The sequence below is a fragment of the Harpia harpyja genome, chromosome 4 (genome assembly GCF_026419915.1).
Source record: "Harpia harpyja isolate bHarHar1 chromosome 4, bHarHar1 primary haplotype, whole genome shotgun sequence".
In the NCBI taxonomy this organism is placed as follows: domain Eukaryota; kingdom Metazoa; phylum Chordata; class Aves; order Accipitriformes; family Accipitridae; genus Harpia; species Harpia harpyja.
The window spans coordinates 40,668,140-40,690,642 of NC_068943.1; the positions used below are offsets into that span (position 1 = coordinate 40,668,140).

Below are 22,503 nucleotides of genomic sequence, written 5' to 3' on the forward strand. Positions count from 1 at the left end.
TCTTGCACAATTCCCTTTTGTCTCCAAGGGAAAAAAAAAAAAAAGAAAAAAAAAGCTCCTTCCTACTCCATGTTGATTTCCACCCATAAACCTCCAAGCAATTTAGTAGCAGTGTCATGCACGGTGTGTCCAGGTAAACGCTCCAGACTTTGAAACTATTCCAAATTCCCGAAGGGAAGCCACAGTCAATAGTAATACCAGATGACTTCTCTTTCCCACACCCTCAAAATCCAGCAAGGCAACATTTTGTCCAAGTAAAAGGACAAACTGTAATCTATCCTACTTAATGTTAAAGACTCGGAATATGCTTTTTGTTAAGACTATGACAGCACGGGAACAGAACTTGTAACAGCAGCACTATGGATCAGTAGACCTTGCCTCTCTGATCTATGGTTCCCTGTAATTGAGACTGGCCTGTGCCTTACACTTCTGCTCAAGTGACTCACAGAACTGAAGAACCCATCCAAAAACCAAGATAATGTATGGCTTCACCCAACCACTCACTCTGCTGGGTGTGCCAATTTTGCAAGGAGATGATATCCCAGCGTTATATAATGTAGTGGTGATTTTTGTGCAGTTTATAGATAAAAATATGCCAATTAGCGCAAGGAAACCTGCATGAATACTAGCATCGCGTACAGGGGCCCTTCGTCAGGCAGCTCTTAGCTCAGTGATGCTGCTTTGCTAGGAGATGTTGAGGAACAGGCTGATCGGTACGTACACAAAAAGTATTGGTATTTAAACAAAATACATTGCATGGTTTTTAAATACTTTACTATAGCTAAGAATCTCTCCTGGACATTTCTTGCGCAAGAGAGAATTTTTAAGTGAGGAAAAATGTACGCATCCAGTGAAAGTCTCAGCCCCATCACACAAATGACACTCTTGGGAGACTCCACAGCTGAAGTGATAGTTTCTTTCATTCTCAATGCTTCGAGTATTTTTTTTAATTGCCCACAACGGCTATGCCCGAGATGTGTAAAGAAACCTAAGTACTTGGACACCAACCTTCCAGTAATCATAATGAAAAATGGTGGATCTAAATGCAACCCAAACTCCCAGACTGTAATCAAAAGCTCGTTTGCCTTTGATTGTTAACATAATGTTTCTCCTGTTTCTAGATGCAATATACAAAACTAAACATGAATTTAAAAATGAAAGAAGACCCAAGATGGCTAAGTCACTGCTTCTAGGTACCTCGCAACCTTTCACAAGTAAAATACTATACCTGTTCTCAATGTACCATTTTTGCGAAGTTCACAACAATAATTATAATAGAATTTTTTAGGGAAAGAGAATTTTTACTTGTGCTAGTGTTGACAAGCTCTCTGATGTTAACTTACTGGTAACAGTTCTGATGGCTTACATTTTCTGACATATTTATTCTAACTTTTCTTGCAAGATCCCCAAGAGATCATCTTCAGGGTCATAACCCGTAACTTGTGCCTCATTCCCACCCACTTAAAAGATGCTGCTTTTCCTCCCATGGAAAGTTTTCCATGATTTTGTATAAATAAATGAGTTTAGTCCAAGAGTTAATCTCAACAGATGTGGCAAGGCACTATTAGAGCTTGAGCCAGGATTAAGGGATTTGGCAACGTACAAAAATTAATAGCAAGGGTAGTATATATTTAGATAAATACAAGGTCATCTAAAGGTTAAAAAAATCAGTACACACCTTAACCAAAGAAGAAAGCACAGGCTACCGTTGTATGCAAACATTTCTGCAACAGCTACTATTTTTTTTTTTTCATTTTTATGCCAGCATCTGCTAAAACTGGAAGATACATGAGGCTTTAAGTGGAAAAGTCAAAGCAACTAATAATTTTCAGTGTACAAGGAGAAATTCAAACAAATGAGAAAGCAGCAGCAACATAAATGGCAAATGAAACACTAAGACATTTTGATTTGTTTTTTTGTTTTGACACAGGGTTAAATTTCATTCAAACATTTTTCTCTTTTAGTTTTAAATCACGATAGGCTAGCAAAACCTAACATCAACTTTTTATTGCTTGCTTGGCTTTCATGAGCAGAATTTTCACTGCACTGTTTGCCAGATAACTACATAGTAGTGGCTAGGGCAGAGAGCAGGGCACCCTCACCCTAGCTTCCCAAAGTACAGCTGGCACACCAGTGCAGTCCCCGTTAAGAAGGTATTCACCCATTTCAGAGGGGCACCAGGTACAGGAGGAACAGGATTGTTAGTCCTCTTATCCTGAACCCTTGTAAAAGAGAGCTGAACATCTTGGCCACAAAACTCTTCTAATTTCTTTTATTCACAAGAAAAAGATGTCTGTGTGGGATGATATACGCTAATTATCCATTCCTGACTGGTATGCCAGCTGTACTTTGGGAAACTAGGTGAGGCTGGTCAAAGGCTCTCCCTTTAACATTCCCACCTGCCAGAGCGGCTGAATGCTGAACATTACTACCAAAGGTCACACGCTGCTACAGCGAGGTGTGAGAAATCTCTGCCGCTCAACTCGAGAAATGCATTCACTCCTATGGTGCTCGCTGGCTGGGGACGGTGAGGGAAATGCCAGCACACAATTTGCCTGTGCAAATTTTTGCTACGTGCCTACAGAAAAAGGGCAGAGTGGGTGCGTGCAGAGTAGGAAACTCGTGGCAAATCATTTCGGACATCATTTTGCCCAATCTGTTACTGCAGTTGGCACTGTTCTACAAATGGAAGTGGCCATCTGGCTGAGAAATGACGTCACTGGTGACACGTCCACTGGGCTCTTGCACATCGCCTGTTTTGCAGGTGATATCATTCACCAGCCGGATGGCTGCCTCTTGCACCGAGTTCCCAAATCAATGCACGTGAACCAGAAATCAAACTTTGGCTTCTCAGTTAAGACCTGGTGTTTCCAAAGTGCCACAGTAGCCGCAAAAATGTACTCTGCCTTCCCAGGCTGTTTTTACTAATAGGTACCCTATGTTCACATCACATACATGCTACTTATTAGAAAATGATGCACAAGAAAAAAAAAAAATGCTCTCAACTAACAGCCTGACCAATACAAGACAGAACATGTCCCTTTTTGGGAAATCCATTCAGTCTTAAAGCCCGTGTTCAGGTTCAGCATGGAGCGTGGTTTGAAAGCAAGGGCCTACAGTTTCACAACCAGCTCAAGCTCACGTAAGCACAGACTGATTAAAAAGAAGTCCAGTCCACCTCCTGTTACACACACTCCTGTGCACTGTTCTGTGTCACCTGTAGCAGCTATGCAGCTTGCTGTTGTGCAGCAGTGCAACTAATGAAACTATACCCAAAAGACAGAATTACTCAGAACATCAAAAGGCAGTTGTGCATCAAAAAAGGGCCCGTGTCTAATGATTCAGCTGTCTGAAACGGAGTTACTGATTGAAAAGACAAGGCATGAAGAAAAAGAAGAGGAGAACAAAGAGGGCTGGAAGGCTGTTTATGTGGAGGTGGCTGTAATTTAGGTAACAGTCTTACAATGAAAGCAGTGACTCACTAAGGGCATTTGAAAAGAAAAAGGCTTGAGGAAAAATGTCTTAAAAATCATTTTACTTTAACCAGAGAAAATGATAAGAAGCCTAGTGGGTTGTTTTGTTCCGCATAGGATTAAGTGTCTTGCAATGCAGTCGTTAGATCAGGTGTTGGGAGAAAGGCACTCGCAACTATAACACAGAAATCTGAAGGACAACAAAAATGGAGATTCATTCCTGAAGGATAACTCTGGCTGGCAAAGAATAAATTGACTTCCATGCTGAATCAAAGCTGCAGTTCAAATTGAACACGCTTGCAACCTATCAGATTTGCTTTTCTGTTGACATCTGTAGACCTGCCTCTTGTTCACTTGTACAACATAGAGAAACCCTTTATTTATTCTAATAGATGGGGGGACGTGCAGAAATGAATTCACCTCTACTCAGCCATACACGAGTCACAGCTGGTTTAAATGCACAAAACCAGGTAAGCTCTTTTAGGTCAAGAAGTAATTTTTTTTCCCACATTCGGCGAAACCTTGCTCTCCTCCTATCAAGACATGATTTACAATGTAAGGTGTGCTCCATTTGATAAAAACCTTGCTCCTTTCCTAGCACAAAGCAAAAACCTGAGAAGTAACAGGAACAAACTGTCCAAACATTTGGTCTTTGGACCGCCTCCTTTTATCTGCTCTCAGAATCACAACTATCTGGCAAGACAGTCTTTGTTGATTTATTTTATTAATTAAAATGACTGGATCAACAGATTGCTATCACATTTACAATGGCTGGTGTTCCTAAATGGGAACAGAATCATTTGCCTATAATAATGCTTAAATGCTTTAAAGGCTGCACAGCTTCACCAGTACTTATACATGTTACTATAACAACATTCTTCACCTATACACTCTTTTAAAGTATTCATCAAGTCCACTTGCGTACTGAACTGTAACACATCTCTAGGTCCGGTGTATCAACACCAGAGATAAATTTCCTTTCTCTGAATTCTCTTCTCACTGCAGCAGTTAGTATGGTCAAAAAACTCCATTACATCGGGAAATGTACTTTTTCTGTACACTCACAGCTTATGGGCCTTAAACTTGAAACACGGGTTAAAAACCCCTCTCCCTCTTTGTACAACGCTAGAGTTTGCATCTCTTGGTAGCTGATGGTGTCTCATGGAAATGTAAAGCTCTGATAAGTACATTTCAAAGAAATGACAAAAACTGTCAATTCACAGGAAAAATGCACCTCTCTGCAAATCAGATCCATGGTTGTGCGAAGAGATATGTTTATGCAGTAATAACTGAGTTAGCATAGCTTATGAAATTACTGCCTGTCAACTGAGGTACAGCTGTTGAAAACCACCTCTGAACTAACTAGCTTTACTCTGCAGTCAGCAGGAGCAGAAAGCATACAGATGGCCTGTTACCCTATCTCAGCTGAAAGGCAGTAACTTCGTAAAACACACTAACTTCATTTTCTGCATTTGTGCAAACACATCCCGAGAGCTACTGAAACATATATTATGGCTGCCGCATTTCCAATAGTGTGGTTCAGTAGCCATGATCTGATTCACATTGTGAAAGACTCTTGCTTACCATTTAAGACGCAAGATTATTCCACCCCTAATTTTCTGTTAAGCAAAAATATGGTGCTCTATTTCTGCAGCTGTTCAGATCTGTTGTGTCAGTAGACTGACTGTGCACGGATACAGACAAATCCCTTTTCAAGTGGTTTGCTCATCAACATATCTTTATGCTGGGAGATCACAATAGGGTTGCTCTGATCTGAGACAGAAGGCAGTGACAAACTGCAGAAAAGCTCTCTTGCTTCTTGTGTCTTTAATCACCAGTGACGCTCTTCATATCTAGTCACAATTTCAGCCAGCCCGATGGCAAGCAGGGAGCTTGCACAGAATAATGGAATCTACATCCTGCATGGAGATACCACACACTGGTAATCAATCAGCTTTGTGCAAAGTGTCTGCACTCATGCACGGATCACAAAGTAGTTTTGTTTTATTGATTCACTTGGAAGTTAAATGCGGCATAGCCTGATCGTGCCAAGTAGTACCAAAGCATTTCGTTAATTTTTGATAGTACAGCAAATACAGCGTTAGGGCTTCTACGATCAGAACAAAAGTCCCGCAAAGACGTACCACAGTTCAAAACTAGAAGAACAACAGTCAAGTTTGTTCAAGAAATATCACTGTGTTAACTCTAGAAACAAATTTAATTTTGGAGCAGGTATCAAATGTCCACGCTGCTCTGATTTTACAAATGAGATACTATCTGAATTCCCACATCTGATATAAAGCCAACAAAAGCTGTATCTCACATGCTCTGGCTAATCAGACAGAAATGTAATCGTGTAACTAACACTCCATTCAGATGGGATTTGTAGTGTTTGCAGATCCAATTGCACATAACCCTGGTATTAATGACAGCAGAACCACAATCTGGATCTGGCGCAGAAAGGTCTGTCAGGGAAAATCTGAGGTACTTTGAGAAGACTTTCGGGCCAAAATATACAAATGTCTGGTCAATTCTGACCCTCTCCAGAGCAAACTCATAATTCCACCTACTCACAGACAGCAACTGCAGTATGAAAATCCCTCCTACTTGAAAGGAGCTGAAATGTGAGACACTACAGTGTGAGGAGGTAGAAAGTCAGTTACCCCAACCTCCAGTAGCTTTTGGGGTTTGTTTTGTAAATAGAGACTTTATTTTTTTTTCCCCTTCAATTTCCTAATGAGAAAATCCAAGCTAGCTAATAAAAACTCTTTTGGAAGAGAAGTGCCATTTCAAGGCAAAAGTTTTGGTACCTAATTCCCATGTATATTTAGGTTCTTTTGAAAATTCACTCTAAATCTCTCTGCTATAACATTTACAGAGACCAGTAATAGTAACACGACACAATAAACGCAGACATGAAAGCAGAGGTTAGTTGGGTGGCTTGTCCAAGTCAGTGGCAGTGTCTTATCAACTGGCTTTCTCTGAATCCTCTATGTTCTGCCTGATCTAGTTTTAGATAGTGGAAGGAATGGGATGATGATTTGAATAACAGTGTCAGCTGCCTTGAAGAGGGTGCAACATAAGCTTCCACTAACATCAGGCCAGCTGTCGATCAAAGGGTCATGGCTATCCCTAACTCGCAGAGTTAGGCAGGGAGATAACTTCCTATGAAGACCGTAGCCCAAGTCCAGAGAGAAAGGGGAAGTCCTCTTACACCAACGCAGGGACACTCTGTGTATATCCATGAGTAATCCTGTGCAGGCACAGCAGTTCCATAAACACACTGCCGAGTTTCCTGCCTTTATTTAAGTTGCACTATCATGTCTGATGCTTGTGCCTACCTGAAATCCATGTTTGCCTCTCCACCATGTGGTCAGCTCCTTTGGTGGCATATCAATAACAGACACTATGTCTCCCACCTGCAAAAGATCGGCAACATCAGTCACAGCTTGCAATGTGTCTAGGAGGAAAGCGCAATTCAAATAACTGCATTCGTCAATACTGCAAAAAAACAAAACTTGTGAGCAACTGCACCAGTGCCAATCTTGAGACATCTGCCTGTGTAAAATCAAACTGTGAGGTAGAAAAGTTATGGCATTATACAACATACAGGATACAGCTGTTTACAAGGAAACAATTCTCAAAAGCAGCAGGCTCTCTGCCAAAGGGTACAGAAGTGTTCTGATTAAACTGCAGACATAAGTAAGCAGTGATGATGTAAAACACTTTGGAAAATATTCTCAAGTAGCTGAGCTAATTTTTACTACATGCCCTATATATGTGTACGTAGGCATTGACATATGTCGTCTTGTTTCCTTTCACAACAAAAAGTTAAGAGGTCCCTTTGTAGTTCACAAACTGACCAAGAGATGCTTTTCTTAGTTAGAAAATGAACACACGAGAGGTGGTGTGGTGTTACAGCAACAGGAAGGAAAATGACCAAAGAGACCAAAGAGGTTTTCTGAAGCTTTGCTCATTCCCATAAAAAATGTAATACTGCAATAGTTCAAAAGGAAATCAGTATAATCAATACTAAATCTGGCTTGCTAGTAATTAAGATCTGTGTGGCCTCTATAATAGAAAATGAGATAGGCCAGAGCAGAAGGGGCAGAACCTAAATAAATACTGCAGCTAAGCATAGCAAAAATTGTTAACAGTAATGCCAAACTTTTACCAGATGTTTTACATTGATGAACCTCAAAGTGCTTTACAAAGAAGATGACACATCCCCATTTTTCAGATAGGGATAACTGAGACACAGGGAAGTGAAGTGATTTCCTCAAGGAAACAGCAAATCAACAGCAAAGCAAATTTCCATTAAGGAAACTGCTGTCACCACAATGAGCAGAGAAGCCAGGTATTTTCTTCAGTATTGGGGAGCAAATGCCAGTCAGCTGCTTTTGCAATTGCCTATAAGAAATTAACAATAGCCTAAACATAAAGAGATAGTTTGGGTTAGGGAACAGAGCGCAGCATTGTAGAACAACTGATCATATTCTACTTCTGTTCTGCCAAGGTTTCTCACTGCATTAACTTGGAAAGCCACACGTGCCTTGGTTTCCCCACTTGTATACTACGCCTCGTAACAACTTGTTGGACTGCCTGACAGTTGCAAGGCCAAGTTAGCCGGCTGGCACAAAGCTGTAAGATTTACAAGCAGGGAGTGGCATCTTAGTGCTTTTATTAATACTGAGACACTGACAAACAGCCTGTATCCCGTACTGCACGCATTTTAACTTGGACGATGATATACCCACATGTCTTTCTGATTATTGCGGTTCTTTGGTGTACACTAATAATTGCCTCGATTTTGAATATGAACAAAACCCTGGCAGCGCTAGACTATCACTATTACTTTTACTTCCTGCGCTGCATGCTAAAAATGTGATCACAAAAAATCCTTCGGGCACTAACTGTTTTCCTTTACATTTTTTTGTAGAACGCTGTGAATACTCCATTGATAGTACCACTGCACATAAACAATCAGACCATAAAGTGCCGCTTTCTGGGTAGAATATACAAGAACCAGATACCCAAAGACTTCCAGGGTCTGATCTTCCAGATCTTTGCTCCACAGCAGCTCCTACTCTGCATCACGTAAAATTTTCAAAACAGTTTTAGATTGTCACCTGCCCTTTAAGAGCCAAACTCTTTGACAGTCTGGTTCTTTACTTTTCGTGGGAGCAGAAGCTCTTAAAAATGGTTTTAGACATGGACTTGCTAACAGGAACACAGGTTGTGTAAACTGGCCAATGAATAATTAAATTGGCATGTGTCCACATACACACATACGTGGACAGTCTTCCTGAACAGATACAACATACTTTAATACACTCTACAGTATGAACTATGCAGGGTCTGCTGCTGCTCAGAGACCAGGCTGGAGTACTTGGCAGTATCTGTTTAATCAGAAGATACTAATGCCAACTAAAGCTATATTTTAAAGATGACTGAACTCCTCCCTGTATCCAACCCATTGCAAATCGAATATTTAACTGAATCTTCTAAGCTTCATCTCACAAAATATTCTGAAAGTGTCTGAATATATTCCTGATGCGCGCGCACACACACAGTCACACACATTACACTCTTCTGTATATGACAACAAGGAATGTAAGCTCCTTTAATTATTTACCTCAAAGGACAGTTCGTCTGCTGCTTGAGCAATATATCTCTTAATAACATGGGCAGCAGCAATAGCAGGAACGTTAATGGATGATTCCTCATGGACTAGCAGGTGATTCCCCTTGTTATCAATCTGAAATAAAGAGCACAGGAGACTGTGAGGCAGCTGAGGACAAGTGAGGAGGCATTTTATTGGTGCTCATACATGGCAGAGACTTCAAGCTGATTCACAGAGACAGCACAGCCTGGGGGCCCCCCGAGGAGAGCAGCACGGAGACACAGTGGAGGGCACAGCACACACAGAAAGGAAGCGCAAGAACAATTCTTAAAGAGTATTTCTAAGGTCGTAAGTCCCCATCCAACTAATGAGAAAAATGCTGTATTTGAGCATCTTTGCACACAAACAGTAACATGACCGCGAATGTTTACACCTCCCTTTAACACCAAATCGTATTGTTTTCCTGAAGTACTTAAAATGGCAATACAAAAGTGACTATAAAAATTCCCTACAAGATGGAATTAATGCTCAAGAAGAGGCACTGAGGTAGGGAGGAAATGCTGTCAAACCAAAAACTAGTGTCACTTTCCATTTTCTCCCACCCTTTTATTTCTTTTTTTAAGAAAACATGGCTCCCACCCCTTGCTGCAATCATCAGCCTACTTTCAAAATTCCTAGATTTTTGTGCTCGTGTAAAATTCTGTACGATTCTCAGTCAATTGGAAAGGTTCTTCTGTATTGCATGTGCAATAGGTTTGCTGTAATTTCTAGGTCCACTGTGTTGCTGTAAATTCTACAGTTTCATTTTTCTCTGTAACTTCCTTCCTCCCTTCGTGCTGAGAAAGTTTCCAAGATTGTTCTCATCCCAAAGCATTTCAGGGTGAGGAGGATATCAGCGGGGAAAATTGCAGGAAAATGCACTCAATCCTTATCACAACCATTTAAAAATTAATTGCAACAGTCTAATAATAGTAGTTTCTATTCCTGGTGTGCAGCAATATCATCAGGCAATGGAAAGACACACGTATCTCTACCCAGACTAATCAGCAACAGCACCGCTGACACAGACAGGTGGCCTTGATCACTTAGCCCCATTCTTTCCTGCACGCGTTGCCCAATAAGGTCTATTGTTTAAGATGGTAGAAGACCATTAACAGAGAAACCAAAGCTGCAGCTGCAATTCACAATATACAAACAGTGCCACTGCAAGCACAACGTAGGCTCTGTTGAGCATTTTAACCAACAGTGATGGCAAACAGGAGCAGATAACATTTATTGTTTCTGTAGCTATCGCAAGGAAAAATTAAAGAAAAAAAAGAGGGCAGGCAAATACCATAACTGAAACAGCTCCAATAGTTTTAGAAACTTGCCACAGTTGCAGCATTGCCTTGCCAAAAAGGAGCCTAAGAACGCACGCACTTTCTGCAGCCTGTTACTCAGAGACTTTGGCCATGAACTGGACTTTCCCAGGCGGACCACTGACCCAATCGCTGCTTCACTAGAACTGCCACCTCCTTTTATTTGTGAATATCAGCAGAATGATAGGTCTTTGGGTGGCAAAATCCAAGCAAGAGGGGAAAAAAGCTTCTATATTCTTAACTTTGGATCTGATCCTGTTTGTTCTATACCTTTTGTGGCTGCCTATATGCTGCTAACAGGGGAATAAAGCTCTTAGGATAGCATTTCAGTGACACCAATAGGTCTGGAAGGATTATACCTCTTTCTGGAAAGGCAAGAGAGCACATTTGTGGCTTGCTCTGCTGTTAAGGTCAGGAAAAAAAGAACAACCTGAGCTTCATACTGTACCTCCATCCATGTGAGAGCAGGCCCACAGTTTATCTTGTTGCCTGCGATGGCTGAGAGACGTGACAGGTAAGCCATCAGCATCTGGGTGACAAGCTGGAACAGAAAGAAACAGACATACAGTTTTTCTGTTAATACACCATGGTTTGGAGAGACTTCTTCAGACTTGGAGAGACCATAAATTATCCATTGGCACAGGCAAGCGTTTAGAAATATATTCCCTTTTGCAAGGAAATCTGTCATTTGGAGAAGGACAGCAAACTGCATACAGTGTTACAATGATTACACACACACACACACAAAAAAAGCATAAAGCAGCAGCTCCCTCTTTATAAGATATGTAGATTTTCATAATTTCCCTTGTCAAGATACCTTAAATCTAAAGCCTTCCTCTCATCACGAATTTCACATACAAACAACTCATTTGTATTATGGCCATCAAACACATCTGAGAACCATTTAGCGAAACAAAACACTGGCTGCCATTTCCACCCACTTGCAAACCCTTAAGAATGTGGCAACTCAGACCCCTTGGCGAAAGAGAAGAGGGTTTAAAAAATAAACTTAGCAATGTCCCTTCTATAACAGTAAACTTGCTTTTATTAAAGAGAAGCTAGTGAGGTCTTTCCAAAGCTTCACAGCAACCGTGTCATAAAGCAGTATTGTAGCCCAGAGTTTGTAGGACTGTTTAAAACATTGTTCTCCTCAACCATCTGTTCAAATGTGGTCAATTCAAAATAAAAAATATAGTATGAGACACCACACAGCTGCAGAATTACATTTCACAGAGCAGTAGAGCTGTTCAACACCTTTACATCTTCTGTGCTTACAGACATAATGCAGATTTTCAGGCTCATGCTATAAAGTACATATTAAATCAGTTGTACAAATAAAGATGTAAGAGATAGGAATGCCTAAAATATAATTTAAAAATATAAACCCAGGAATTCATTACCCTGAATAGTGCTGCTTCTGCTGAATTTAAGAGCCTAGAAGCTTTAAATTCTCTTCAGAAATAGTCTGCATTAAGCCAAAGCAACTAATAAATCAGTTTCTCTGATAAGCAATGAGACTGGATTATCAACTCCCTATATATTGCATGGCAAAAGCCCTGCAGACTTCAGTGGGGTACTGATTTCGGCCATTGTGTGTTGTTCTAAAGCAATCAATCCTCACCCGCTCAGCACTGAAAGAACACAGATTCTGATTTATAGATCCCGGATGGATTCTTCTTTGAATGCTTGGAATGGCCTTAATTTCCTCATTTCCCTTTTCGGCTACACATCCCGTGAGCAGGCAACATCAGCCTTCCAACAGAGCATGTCAGAATTTTTCCATACTTGGGCTTGATGGTAGGGGGCAAACATACAACTACAGGTCCCAGAGGTAAGTGACCTGTGAAATGAAGCAATGGGCACTGTCTGCCACCGTGATACACGCTCTTCCCACAGACAGACTGAGGCCAAACAGTTTCGTTATGCTCTAGTGGCTCAGATAACCTCTGCGGCCACGCATTACATTGCCTTCCTCTCCACATCTTCTGAAATGATGCAGTCAAGATGCACCTGCTACTTTCCAGAAGATTATTTTGGACATGAATAAATCTCTAAATTATCAACAGACAAGAAGCCGAAGGAATTCCAGCTCACCGTATTCCAGGCGAAGACAGTAAGTCAAGAAATGAAAAATACCCCCTATTCATTTAGGAAACACCCCCATTCTTTCAGCTTTTTAAAGACCGTTTAAATAATGCACTAATGCAAATGCTCTTAAAAAACAGATTCAGTAATTTTCAGTTTATAAATATAAGCCTAGCATTCCAAATGGTATTACTCTTGCAGTGCCGCAGCCCTAGAACAGCATGATTTCCTAGGAATGTTAAGTTGCTAACATTAAGTCAGGAAATATCCACGTCATTGAAAAAGTTTCCAAAGACACAACAAAATTCTTATCTAAGGTACTAACAGGACAGCTTCTTTCCTGACACTCTGAATAACCGTTCCACACTTAGCAGCACATTAATTCATATGAACTTGCAGGCATTTCCCTTTAGATCACTGAAAATAAGGGTAGAAAACACATACTGATCTTATTACTAGGAATCAATTTCCAAATCTAACCCAGGCCACATTAAAACTACTTTGTACATACTTGAAAATATCTTCCAATCCCTTGCTGGTGACTGTGCTTTAAATGTTTACAGAGCTGATAATTTACCTCCGGACTGTCCTTCAGGGCATCGGAGCGGGGTAGCTCGGAGAGCTGGGAGAAGCGCCGGTCATAAATACATAGGTGAAGATGTTTATCAAGTACTCTGAAATCTTCATAACTCCGCTTCACGATCCAGCTCCTCCCCTGCATAAACAGAAAAAGAATCACACTTTTTTAAGCTCCTCACCAATTTGGGTTAGATGAAGAAAACGAAAGTTTGTGCAGAAGTAGCAGACAGTTCTGGCCATCTTTCTTCTCAAAACATTTGAAAATGATGAAAGTGCCTTAGTAGTGTTTTCATGTTTTAATTTGTAGACAGCCATACAAGCCCAAACCAGCTGTTAGTGTTCCTCTTTTAATTATTTAACCATGGGTTTAGATGTGGCCCAGCATTATAAGACCTCTCCAAAGCTTTTAACTTCCACCTGTCTTACAAGGATTTTGTAGCATTTTCACACGAGGTGTCTTTGCACAAATGTAAATTACAAAATGGTCGTATAAATAGTGTGAAATTAGATTCTACACAGATAGAAGAATATACATCCAGGGATCTGAAGGCAGAATTGAAGCTTGCAAAATTTTTGTCAGACGCCCCAGGCAAATCTTCAGCTGAATTAAAAAAACAACCTATGATGAGTAACACTAGCTGAAGATTTACTCCTGAATGCATGTCATTTCCCCAATTAAAATATTGACAAGATACATACTGCTTCAGGGGACAAGGAAGGGACCATGGCAGCACAGCATAATTTGCTTTGTGAGGCTTTTAATATCTAATGACTACTTCTAAATGCTTCATGGCCTATTATGATCAATAAAAAATGTTGTAATAATGCAGCAGTTTACAGGTCAAAGCACTTTATGAACAGTCATTAATCTTCTCAATACACCCATGCAGCCCCTAAAATGGGACTGTTACTGTTTTACAGATGTAGACACTCACTCAGTGACCACGGACCTCCACAAAGCTTCCCCACCTTCTATTTCAAGTGCAAAGTGTTTTTTCAGTCTTTCTTTCCTAAAATCAACGGTATGGCCATATTTACAAAGAAAAAAAAAAATCTCTATCAGCATTACACACTCCACATGCAGTTGCCTCTCCCTTGGGAAAGGATGAGAAAACCAACAAAGCACGCAACAGATGTTAGCCACGCTGTACAAGTCCAGGTGCTCCTATAGCATAGCAATGCTAGCAGTGCAAGGACTCAAAAGATGTCAGAGGAAGGAATTAGATCACTCCAGGTTACAGGGCCACTCAAAGGCAGGGCCAAGGATTAAAAGCAACAAAGGGATGCCTGGTAACCAGTACCAAAAGCAGAGAAATGCATGGTATAAGAGGGGACACGTCACCGGGGAAAGTAGCTGCAAAACATGATCCCAGATGTGCTGTAGGTGGCTGTCAGAACTACACCTGATGCCCTCTTCACTTGGGATACAAAAAAAAGCATGGCTTACTCCAACTTCTCAATCACGCTATATTCATTTGTTTATCAGGGAAGTTATAAGCATCACTTTTATATTAATATGCAAAGCCTGCAAGGCAATCGTAAATGTAAAACGTACAATCCAGCGTACTAGCCATTTTCTGTCAAATTTATTTAGGACAACTCCAGACTGTGTACTGTGCCCATAAACTCTGCTTTCGTATCACAAGAAATCACCCATATTTCACAAGCCTACAAAGAGGGTACCTACAGAGGACATAAATGCTTTGTAATTTCTGTAAGTTATGTCATTTTACTTTTCGTCTAAAGGAGAAAAACAAGAACAGGAGTGCAAATCTAATTATCTTCAAAAAGATGACAGCCTTTCCCATTTCTCCATCTTTTGCAATTAAGTGGTTCTTGCTGTCTTGATAAGTTGCTAGTATTGACCTTCAGCTGAGCAAGGTTTAGTCACCAATGTAAGAAACAACAGACTGAGAAATCGCTTCAATCCTTTATTTGCTTCTGCCCGCTGCACTTAACAGGACATTTCAATACAATCTCGTATGTGGCCCACACAAATAAAAAACCTATTTGTCAAATGATCGTAAATCTGACATTAATTCCACGATATTTTAATTTTAAATGTTGGACTGTAGATTCCCAGTCTCTTTTCATCATGAATTAAGACAGTAAGAGTTAAATTTACAAGAAAGGAATAGTTGGGGTCAGCAAACCACTGGTCCATGCGACAGGGTGTGCAGGATCAGCTGTGGAGAGAACGGGCTATACAGACAGCATTCTCCTTGCTTCTGATGAATCCCATTCTACACGATGACAGTAATGAGCCTCCTAATAGCTAGCAAGGAAGTTGATTAATGAGCAGGGACAGCTTACCTTGCGACGGCAGTGGTGTTTCTTGCCCCACCATCTCTCTGGGAGGTTCTGCCTGCGCTGCACGACGACTCGCGGGGCAAGCACTGAGCCGGCACAGTCTGAGCGTGGTGCAGAAAGGTAACCCAGAACCACCGCTCCCGTACCTTAAAACTGCAGCCGTTCGGCAGCTGCTAAGCAACCAGCTGAGCTTTCCCTGCAGAAGCAGCAGCAACCTCCTCCATAAGAGGGGTTGTGCACATGCCAGAACCGCTTTCGCCATTCCTAGGTGAAGTCAGCCCAGCGCCTGCAATCACAGCCCTGGGTGTCAGGCTCTTGTACAAAAGGATGGTGGGATACTTGTGGGAACGGCACTGCCCATCCTTCAGTCGCGTTCAGAACGGCTGTGCGTATGATGTGTTAGTACAGAACACAGTTTCAGGAGCGGTAAGACAGATTTCCACCCAGCAGAAAGTTATTCCAACACCCTAAATGTGAGTATTTCCTAAAACCCTGTAGTTTTAAGTCTGCCATAACTAAATTAAAAAAGCATACACGCTTCGGGTTGTTCTAGAAGTTGTATGAAGCAAAGTTTTTGCAGACTAGGAGCCTGACTGACAAATTTTTAAGCAAAAATAAGACACCCATATTTACAAGGGGTGCAATTAACTTTACAGGAAGGAATCACCGCAGCAATCTAGGAAGGAACTAGACAACATTTAGCGATTCCCCTCAGATCTCCAGGACAAATCACAAGAAAGTAAAGCCTAAATTCTCTCAACTAGACTTCCAGAGTTGCATAGCCAAAGCAGCAGAAACAACAGTGACCTCCATCAATATCAAAAATACTACAACGTTTCACTACATCAACATAAAAAGTGTACATCTTGCTCCCATTTCCTGCAAATTCTCAAGTGCCAGAAGGGTTTTGCAAAAGGGTTCTTTTTTTAATTTAGAGAGTTAATAAAACAGTAGAAACAAGTAAGTGACTGTTAAGTTGGTCTCATGTTGTCAACTGTGTTTTATAGCAAAGCTAAACATTACTGGTGCTTCGGGCACATAATATCCATAAGGCAAAAATGCCCTCTTCACATTTTTAATTATTTCTATAAATTGTTGCTCAAATAAATTTTTGATCACCCTCTAATTTTCCAGTTCAATAATTACTTTTCCATTCTTTAATTACTGATGGTCCTGATTTAGAGAAGCAAGTGCTTAAATCCCATTCATTTCAATGGGACGTAAGAACAGAGGTGAAGTTAAGCACACAGTCAAGTGATTTCCCAGATTCAGACCTTCAATTACAAACCTGGGTATGACAAATTTCATAAAAAAAAAAAAAAAATCAAGTCTCAAATGAAGATTTCAATAATGCCATAAAATAGTTTCACGATCTTTAAAAGGAAAAATTGACCACTGACTTAAAAAAAAAAAAAATCCCTCTTGAACAAAATCAAAGTATCTTTTGGAATTTCATTTTACAGAAAAGTTCACAACGAAAAGCATCATGACAATTATGAATTTCTCACAAAATGGAAAATCTGGGTTCATTCCTACTCTTATTACCGTTTGATGTGTTCTCCCTTACTCTTGCATGCTGTGTAGGATTAAGTGTATGATGAAAGCCTGGTGAGATTTCAGCACGCTGCACAGTGCTTCTTATTTTTTTCCGATTATGAAAGCAAGAAGAAATGTCATGCTAAAAAAAATTATTAGAGATTACTGAACTGATGATTTAATTTCCACTGAGCCAGAGATTTGAACCTTCCATTAGTAAAACCATTATACTGAGATCGCAGATCATAAAAAGCTACCCAGGCTTCACATCGCAGGAGACAAGATTCAGAGGGACAAGGATTCAGAACCCCAGCTCCACGAGCAGTATTTTTAGCTTTGCTGGTCAAATGGCCTAAGGAGGACGACATGCAGACATAGCCAGGAGTTTACATACTCCCTCAAGCACAGCTCATTTGGTGATACTTCAAGTGAGCAGCGGTATCACTGCCCGTTCCCTTTCTTTCCAAGCCCAACACACAGCATGACAATTGCAGCTCAATGACGGTTTGTTTCATTACTGAAAGACATTACTTTTTGCAGTACTGCTTGGTTATTGTCGGACTGGGAAAAGCAAATTTAAGAGGAGGGTATTTTAAAACATCCTTTGCATTTTCATTCCCATAGGTAAAAAAACCCACCTTTGCTCCACCATCTCTTAATCCCTTCAACTGACCAGTACAAAAATGTTACTCATTTCTAAGAGGGGCTCCCATAAGCTCCAGGCCAGTTCCATGCAGGAATATTTTTATGTGGACTTAACTGTTTTCACTTGGGACCTAGCAAGAAGCAATTTTTCCCCTGTTGTGTACTGAACAATCAGTGGCTTACTCGGAGGCATCCAGCTAACACGAAAGAAGTTGGTCTGTTGTCAATATTTGTGATACGGTCCCTTTACAAAACTGATATGCTGAAATTTTATAATAAAGATTTACAGATCTCCTCTCCCCACTATGTAAGAAAAAGTAAAAGACTATGTTTCCAGCTGAATCTGTCTACATCTGTGCAGATAGGACTCCTTTTTGTCCATCAATGCCTCTTCAAGCCAGACAGGGTGCTACCGAGTTCCAGCACGCACGACTTTCCTGTCCCACGGTCCAAAGTATGTTTTCTCTGTAGCACCTAAGATTTATTTATTTTAAGACAGGGAAAGACCTTTCTTTTCTGGTTCAAATGCTTATTTCCTGAGAGAAATCACATGGATGCTCTCATGAACCCTACCAGTCCAACATGGAGATCGAGACCAGAAAATGAGACGAAAGTATATGGCAAAAGTCACTTTGGTTTGACCCTACAGTAAGAAAACACCACGTATTAAATAGCTGGAAAAATGCCAGCATCCACCAGTAGAGTTTAACTCTGCCATGTGGGTGACTTTTAGAGCTGTCTGGGTCTTGAGTTCTGTATGTTATTCCAGCACGACCCTTCAGCCCTTTTTTTATTTCAAGTCACACTGGAAAATGGCTTAGAAATTTAGTCAAAACAGAAAACAAGACTGATAAAATCCATCACTTAGAGCTTACCCAGGAAGTGTTTTTAGCTGGTGCCATAGGTGGCTTTATCTAAGCTTAAGTTTGTTTACCAAAATGTCCTGGATGATTTCATGACTTCTGGTGTATTATTATAACTTTAGGGAAATTATAAATCTTTAAAACTTAAAGGGAGTTTGCACTAAGGCAACACAAAGCTACTTTATTTCTGAACGAAAGTGTACACTCAGCAGTGTAAGGCTTTTTGGCTACCACACTTCCAGGTCTCACCTTGAGGTCACGGATGGATGCTCACTTTCATTGCTCCTGGTACTACCCATCAACGGGAGTTTATTCCTTCCCACCATAGGGTGGGGAACACCCGTATTATGGCTTTTCCTTAAGCTGGAAGACATTTGCATTAGCTTAACCTCACTGATGCATAAATTTTACTTAGCAAACATTAGCACTTGCTCCCATGACCCTTTCAGCTGGCAGAGCTGGGCAGTGATGAGCGCTCAGCACAGTAACAGCTACAGTGAGGGACAGCTACATCAAGACGACGTCTGTTCACTTCTGGAGTTGACCCGGCTTAGAAGATAGCATCAACAGCTTCCAGCGTGATACCCATTCTGCTGTCAGGCACATACTTATGATGAGAAGGAAATAAAATATCTGCAGGAGTGACCTTTAAATAAGGTGAAAATGATGGAAACACTAGAACTTCAGCACTCCACCTGGAATCACAGGAAATGGACACGAGAGACCGACTATCACAAGATGAAGGGAACATAATGTACGAACAGACCACGAGGGAGAAGGCAGAGGAGAAAGTTTAGTGTATTTATGTGGTGAATCCTTAATAGCCTTATTCCACAGAAGAAATTAATCTCTTTCAGCGTTAATTATCAGTTTATTATCAATTAATTGCAATCAGCAGGAAAAAAGAGATTTTAATGGAAACGACTGCAGCTTTTCGCCCCTAAAAATTATACTTCCTTGTGTTCCCTGATTCCAATTACAGATAGGAACACTAAACACACACATGGGAACACGAGGCTGCCCAAGACCTGGTCTGAATGACAGCAGTATTATCCCTGCTTGATCTGACCGATTTTGGAAACTCACCATGATCAGGTATATGCGGCTTTCTGGGTGCTAAGCTGAAATAAGCCATGACCTTCCAGTGGTTTCTCTGTCACTCAGAAGAGCAGCTTTGCCAGAGGCATTCAGACAGCAGGCAAATATTTGGCTCAGGCTTTGGTGGCAATTGGTTTTGTACAGATACAGAGAAATAAGGGCATGCTAAGACGACCTAACGCAAACACACCACGTGTACAGCATTTGAAATCGTAACAACGATTTTTCCAACAACAAGGTTTTTCCTCCCACGAGAAAGCCTACTTCTGAATGGCAGGCTGACAGACACCTAATGAACTTGAAACAGGATTTACAACTCCCAACATGTGAATGAAATCCCCTGCTCTCCTGACATCTTATAATTTAAACAATTCAATATCAATCATCTCTTTAGTAAAATTATACCATAAGAGCAGCAGGTCACAGGGGTGAAAGGGAGGGCGGCCACAGCATAGGGGACTGCTTTTCTACACTTCAGAAAATTAAAGTAATAACCCAACATGAGCTTGCAGCCACAAAAGAAATACTTCAAAGCCACTAACAACTGCTAAGTAACGGGAACTAAAATTCTACCATCTTACAGGTAGCAGGGCAATGAGAGAATGTATACATATTTACAAATGATTATGTGGACATTGCACATATTTAAATACAACACCCTCTTTACCCTGTGCCCCAAATGTGCTATAATCTACTCAGCACTTAACCACAGAGAAGAAACGATGTTTCATCAAAGTAAGCAAGCACCACTATCCTTTAAAACAAACCAAACAAAAAACCCCTTTGAAAATTACTTGCCTGAGGTTAGTAAAACAAAACAAAACAAACTTTCAAAACGACTTGCCTGCAGTTAGCTGCAGCAACAGTAGCTTAGACAGATATAGATCTCAATTTTCTTAAAGTCTCATTTCTTGGGCACATCACTGAAGCAAACAGCTGACTTCTTAAATGTTAGGGTTTGTTGTTAAGTGACCAAAGCACATAAGCTTTAGTTTGTTAAAACTAATTGCCAGGAAGAAAAGATTTTGTAGGTCCAAACCTAAGAAACTGTTCGAAAAAAACCCTCATAACCCCAGTTATGGTTGCTACGCAACAGGACACACATCTATCACATCATTTACAAAATAACCGAAACATAGAAGTGTGGAAATAATTAAAAACATGCTGTATCTGACGATGCTTCCATTACAAACCCCTTTATCTCGACACCCCAGAATGAAGCAACAAATGTTAATAGTATTTGGAAAACACCACTAAGATCGTATGAAATGCCCTGCTGGGCCGGGCTGGTGGCTCACCTACCCCCGTACTCTGCCTCCAAGAGCGGCAGTTGGAGATGCTCTTTCCTGAAGACACGTGTGAGCTTGGCCGCTCCTGCAGTCCATTCCCCTTGCATCACCCCCAGATTTATCAGAGGATGCCAGAGGGAACCTCTCTGCCCACTCCTGCTCCTCTGGGTAGGGTTACAGAGGTAAAACACATGAACATTTCAAGGAAAAAGGTATACAAGCAGGTATGTTAAAAGTTGTAGCTGACCAAAACTCAAGGAAAGAGGTTAGAAGGGTGAAACATTATTTAGAAAGCACAAGAAACAGAAGCAGCTTTGGAGAAGTTTTGTTAACAGAGCTGGAGCTGTAGCCACAATGGAGAAATAGATGCTTTTTTGGCAGCTGCATGCATCGGTTTTAAAAAGAAACATTGAAAAGCGGTGCCAAGACCCAGGAGATGAAACATTTAAGACAGGCCATCTTTAATATCTAATATCCTTAATAGGGTCTTTTAAAAAGGTAAACCACAAAGCTTGAAGTAAATACAGTATTTTAAAACCACAGATCAGTTAAAAAAAGCATCATTAGAAAACCAGAAAGTCAGTTCCTTCTTATCTGACAAAGCCTGAGCCCTTGATTGCAAACTTGCTCTACAGTCTCTAACAATATCGGTTTGCAATTACACTTAATGTCTACGTCCCACAGCCTGTCTGCACGTTTGCAGCTTTTCAAGTTTGGAGGCTACCAGCCCCTGCCAAGGAAGTGGAGAACTCCGGAATTCACAGCAGATCTACGATGAACTGATTCTGAGTTGTTTCACACTTCAAGTGTAAATTTTGCTCAACGAGTTGGGACCTCAGCGTTCGCTGAACTAGGTCAGTTTATCACGGGTTACACAACACATAGTGACAAGAAACACCCGCTTGATGGTTTTTAGCAAACTCGAGGCACAAATCTGCTCTGTAATTCTAGGAAAGCCCTAATGAATATAACGATTTAAGGAGCAAGCTCAATCCACGTTCCCCCTGAGAATTCTGCCACTGATTGCTCTAAAACAAAACTGATTTTTAATTTAGCATACAGTCAGTTATAAATCCAGTTGGGCAAAGAACCTCTAGTTATTGAGGAAGACAGTGGCATTTAACACTTCAGCATTTTTTATTACCAAAACAACTCAATTACAAATCTTCTTTACAATATCAGAGTTTAACTAAACTAGGTGCACTCAGGTGGGACATAACTTTTGAAAACTTTCCAGATTGCGTATTTTGCCACTTTGCTCAGTGACCATAAATATTTGCTGCAAACAACGAAAATGATGCAACTGTGATTTACCGCAAAGCATCTTTACACACATGCTATTTATTTTTATGTGGTTTCTGTACCTTGAGTGTGCCTTTTTTTTTAATATTCTTTACTAACCTGCATTGGACATTTTATGTCCAATGAATCTGTTGTTTGGAAGTGTAGATGCTCTTCCAAGGCCTATGAACTTTATCTGCATGCAAGCCGTTCAGGTTTGAGGCATTGTGACTGAGTACCTTGTCTTTCTCCTCATGCTTGCTTAGCCACCTAACATCTGACGTTACTTGTTGATCAAAGTAACTTTGCAGCCTGTAGAGGATGATACTGGATGAAACTGCTTTGGATTATCTGTCCCAAAGG

At 40.7% G+C, this 22,503-nt stretch overlaps 1 protein-coding gene across 6 annotated transcripts in view; it reads right to left on the reverse strand.

The window, feature by feature from the left end:
- The window catches only part of ARHGAP32 (Rho GTPase activating protein 32), a 267,989-nt gene that overhangs the window by 71,061 nt on the left and 174,425 nt on the right, over positions 1–22,503 (reverse strand). For all 6 annotated transcript variants that reach the window (XM_052786350.1, XM_052786348.1, XM_052786349.1 and 3 more), the window contains 4 exons: positions 13,117–13,254; positions 10,903–10,995; positions 9,109–9,231; positions 6,815–6,892 (listed from right to left, as the gene is read on the reverse strand). In XM_052786350.1, coding sequence (XP_052642310.1) covers positions 6,815–6,892; positions 9,109–9,231; positions 10,903–10,995; positions 13,117–13,254 — 432 coding nt within the window. The remainder of the gene's footprint in view (positions 1–6,814; positions 6,893–9,108; positions 9,232–10,902; positions 10,996–13,116; positions 13,255–22,503) is intronic.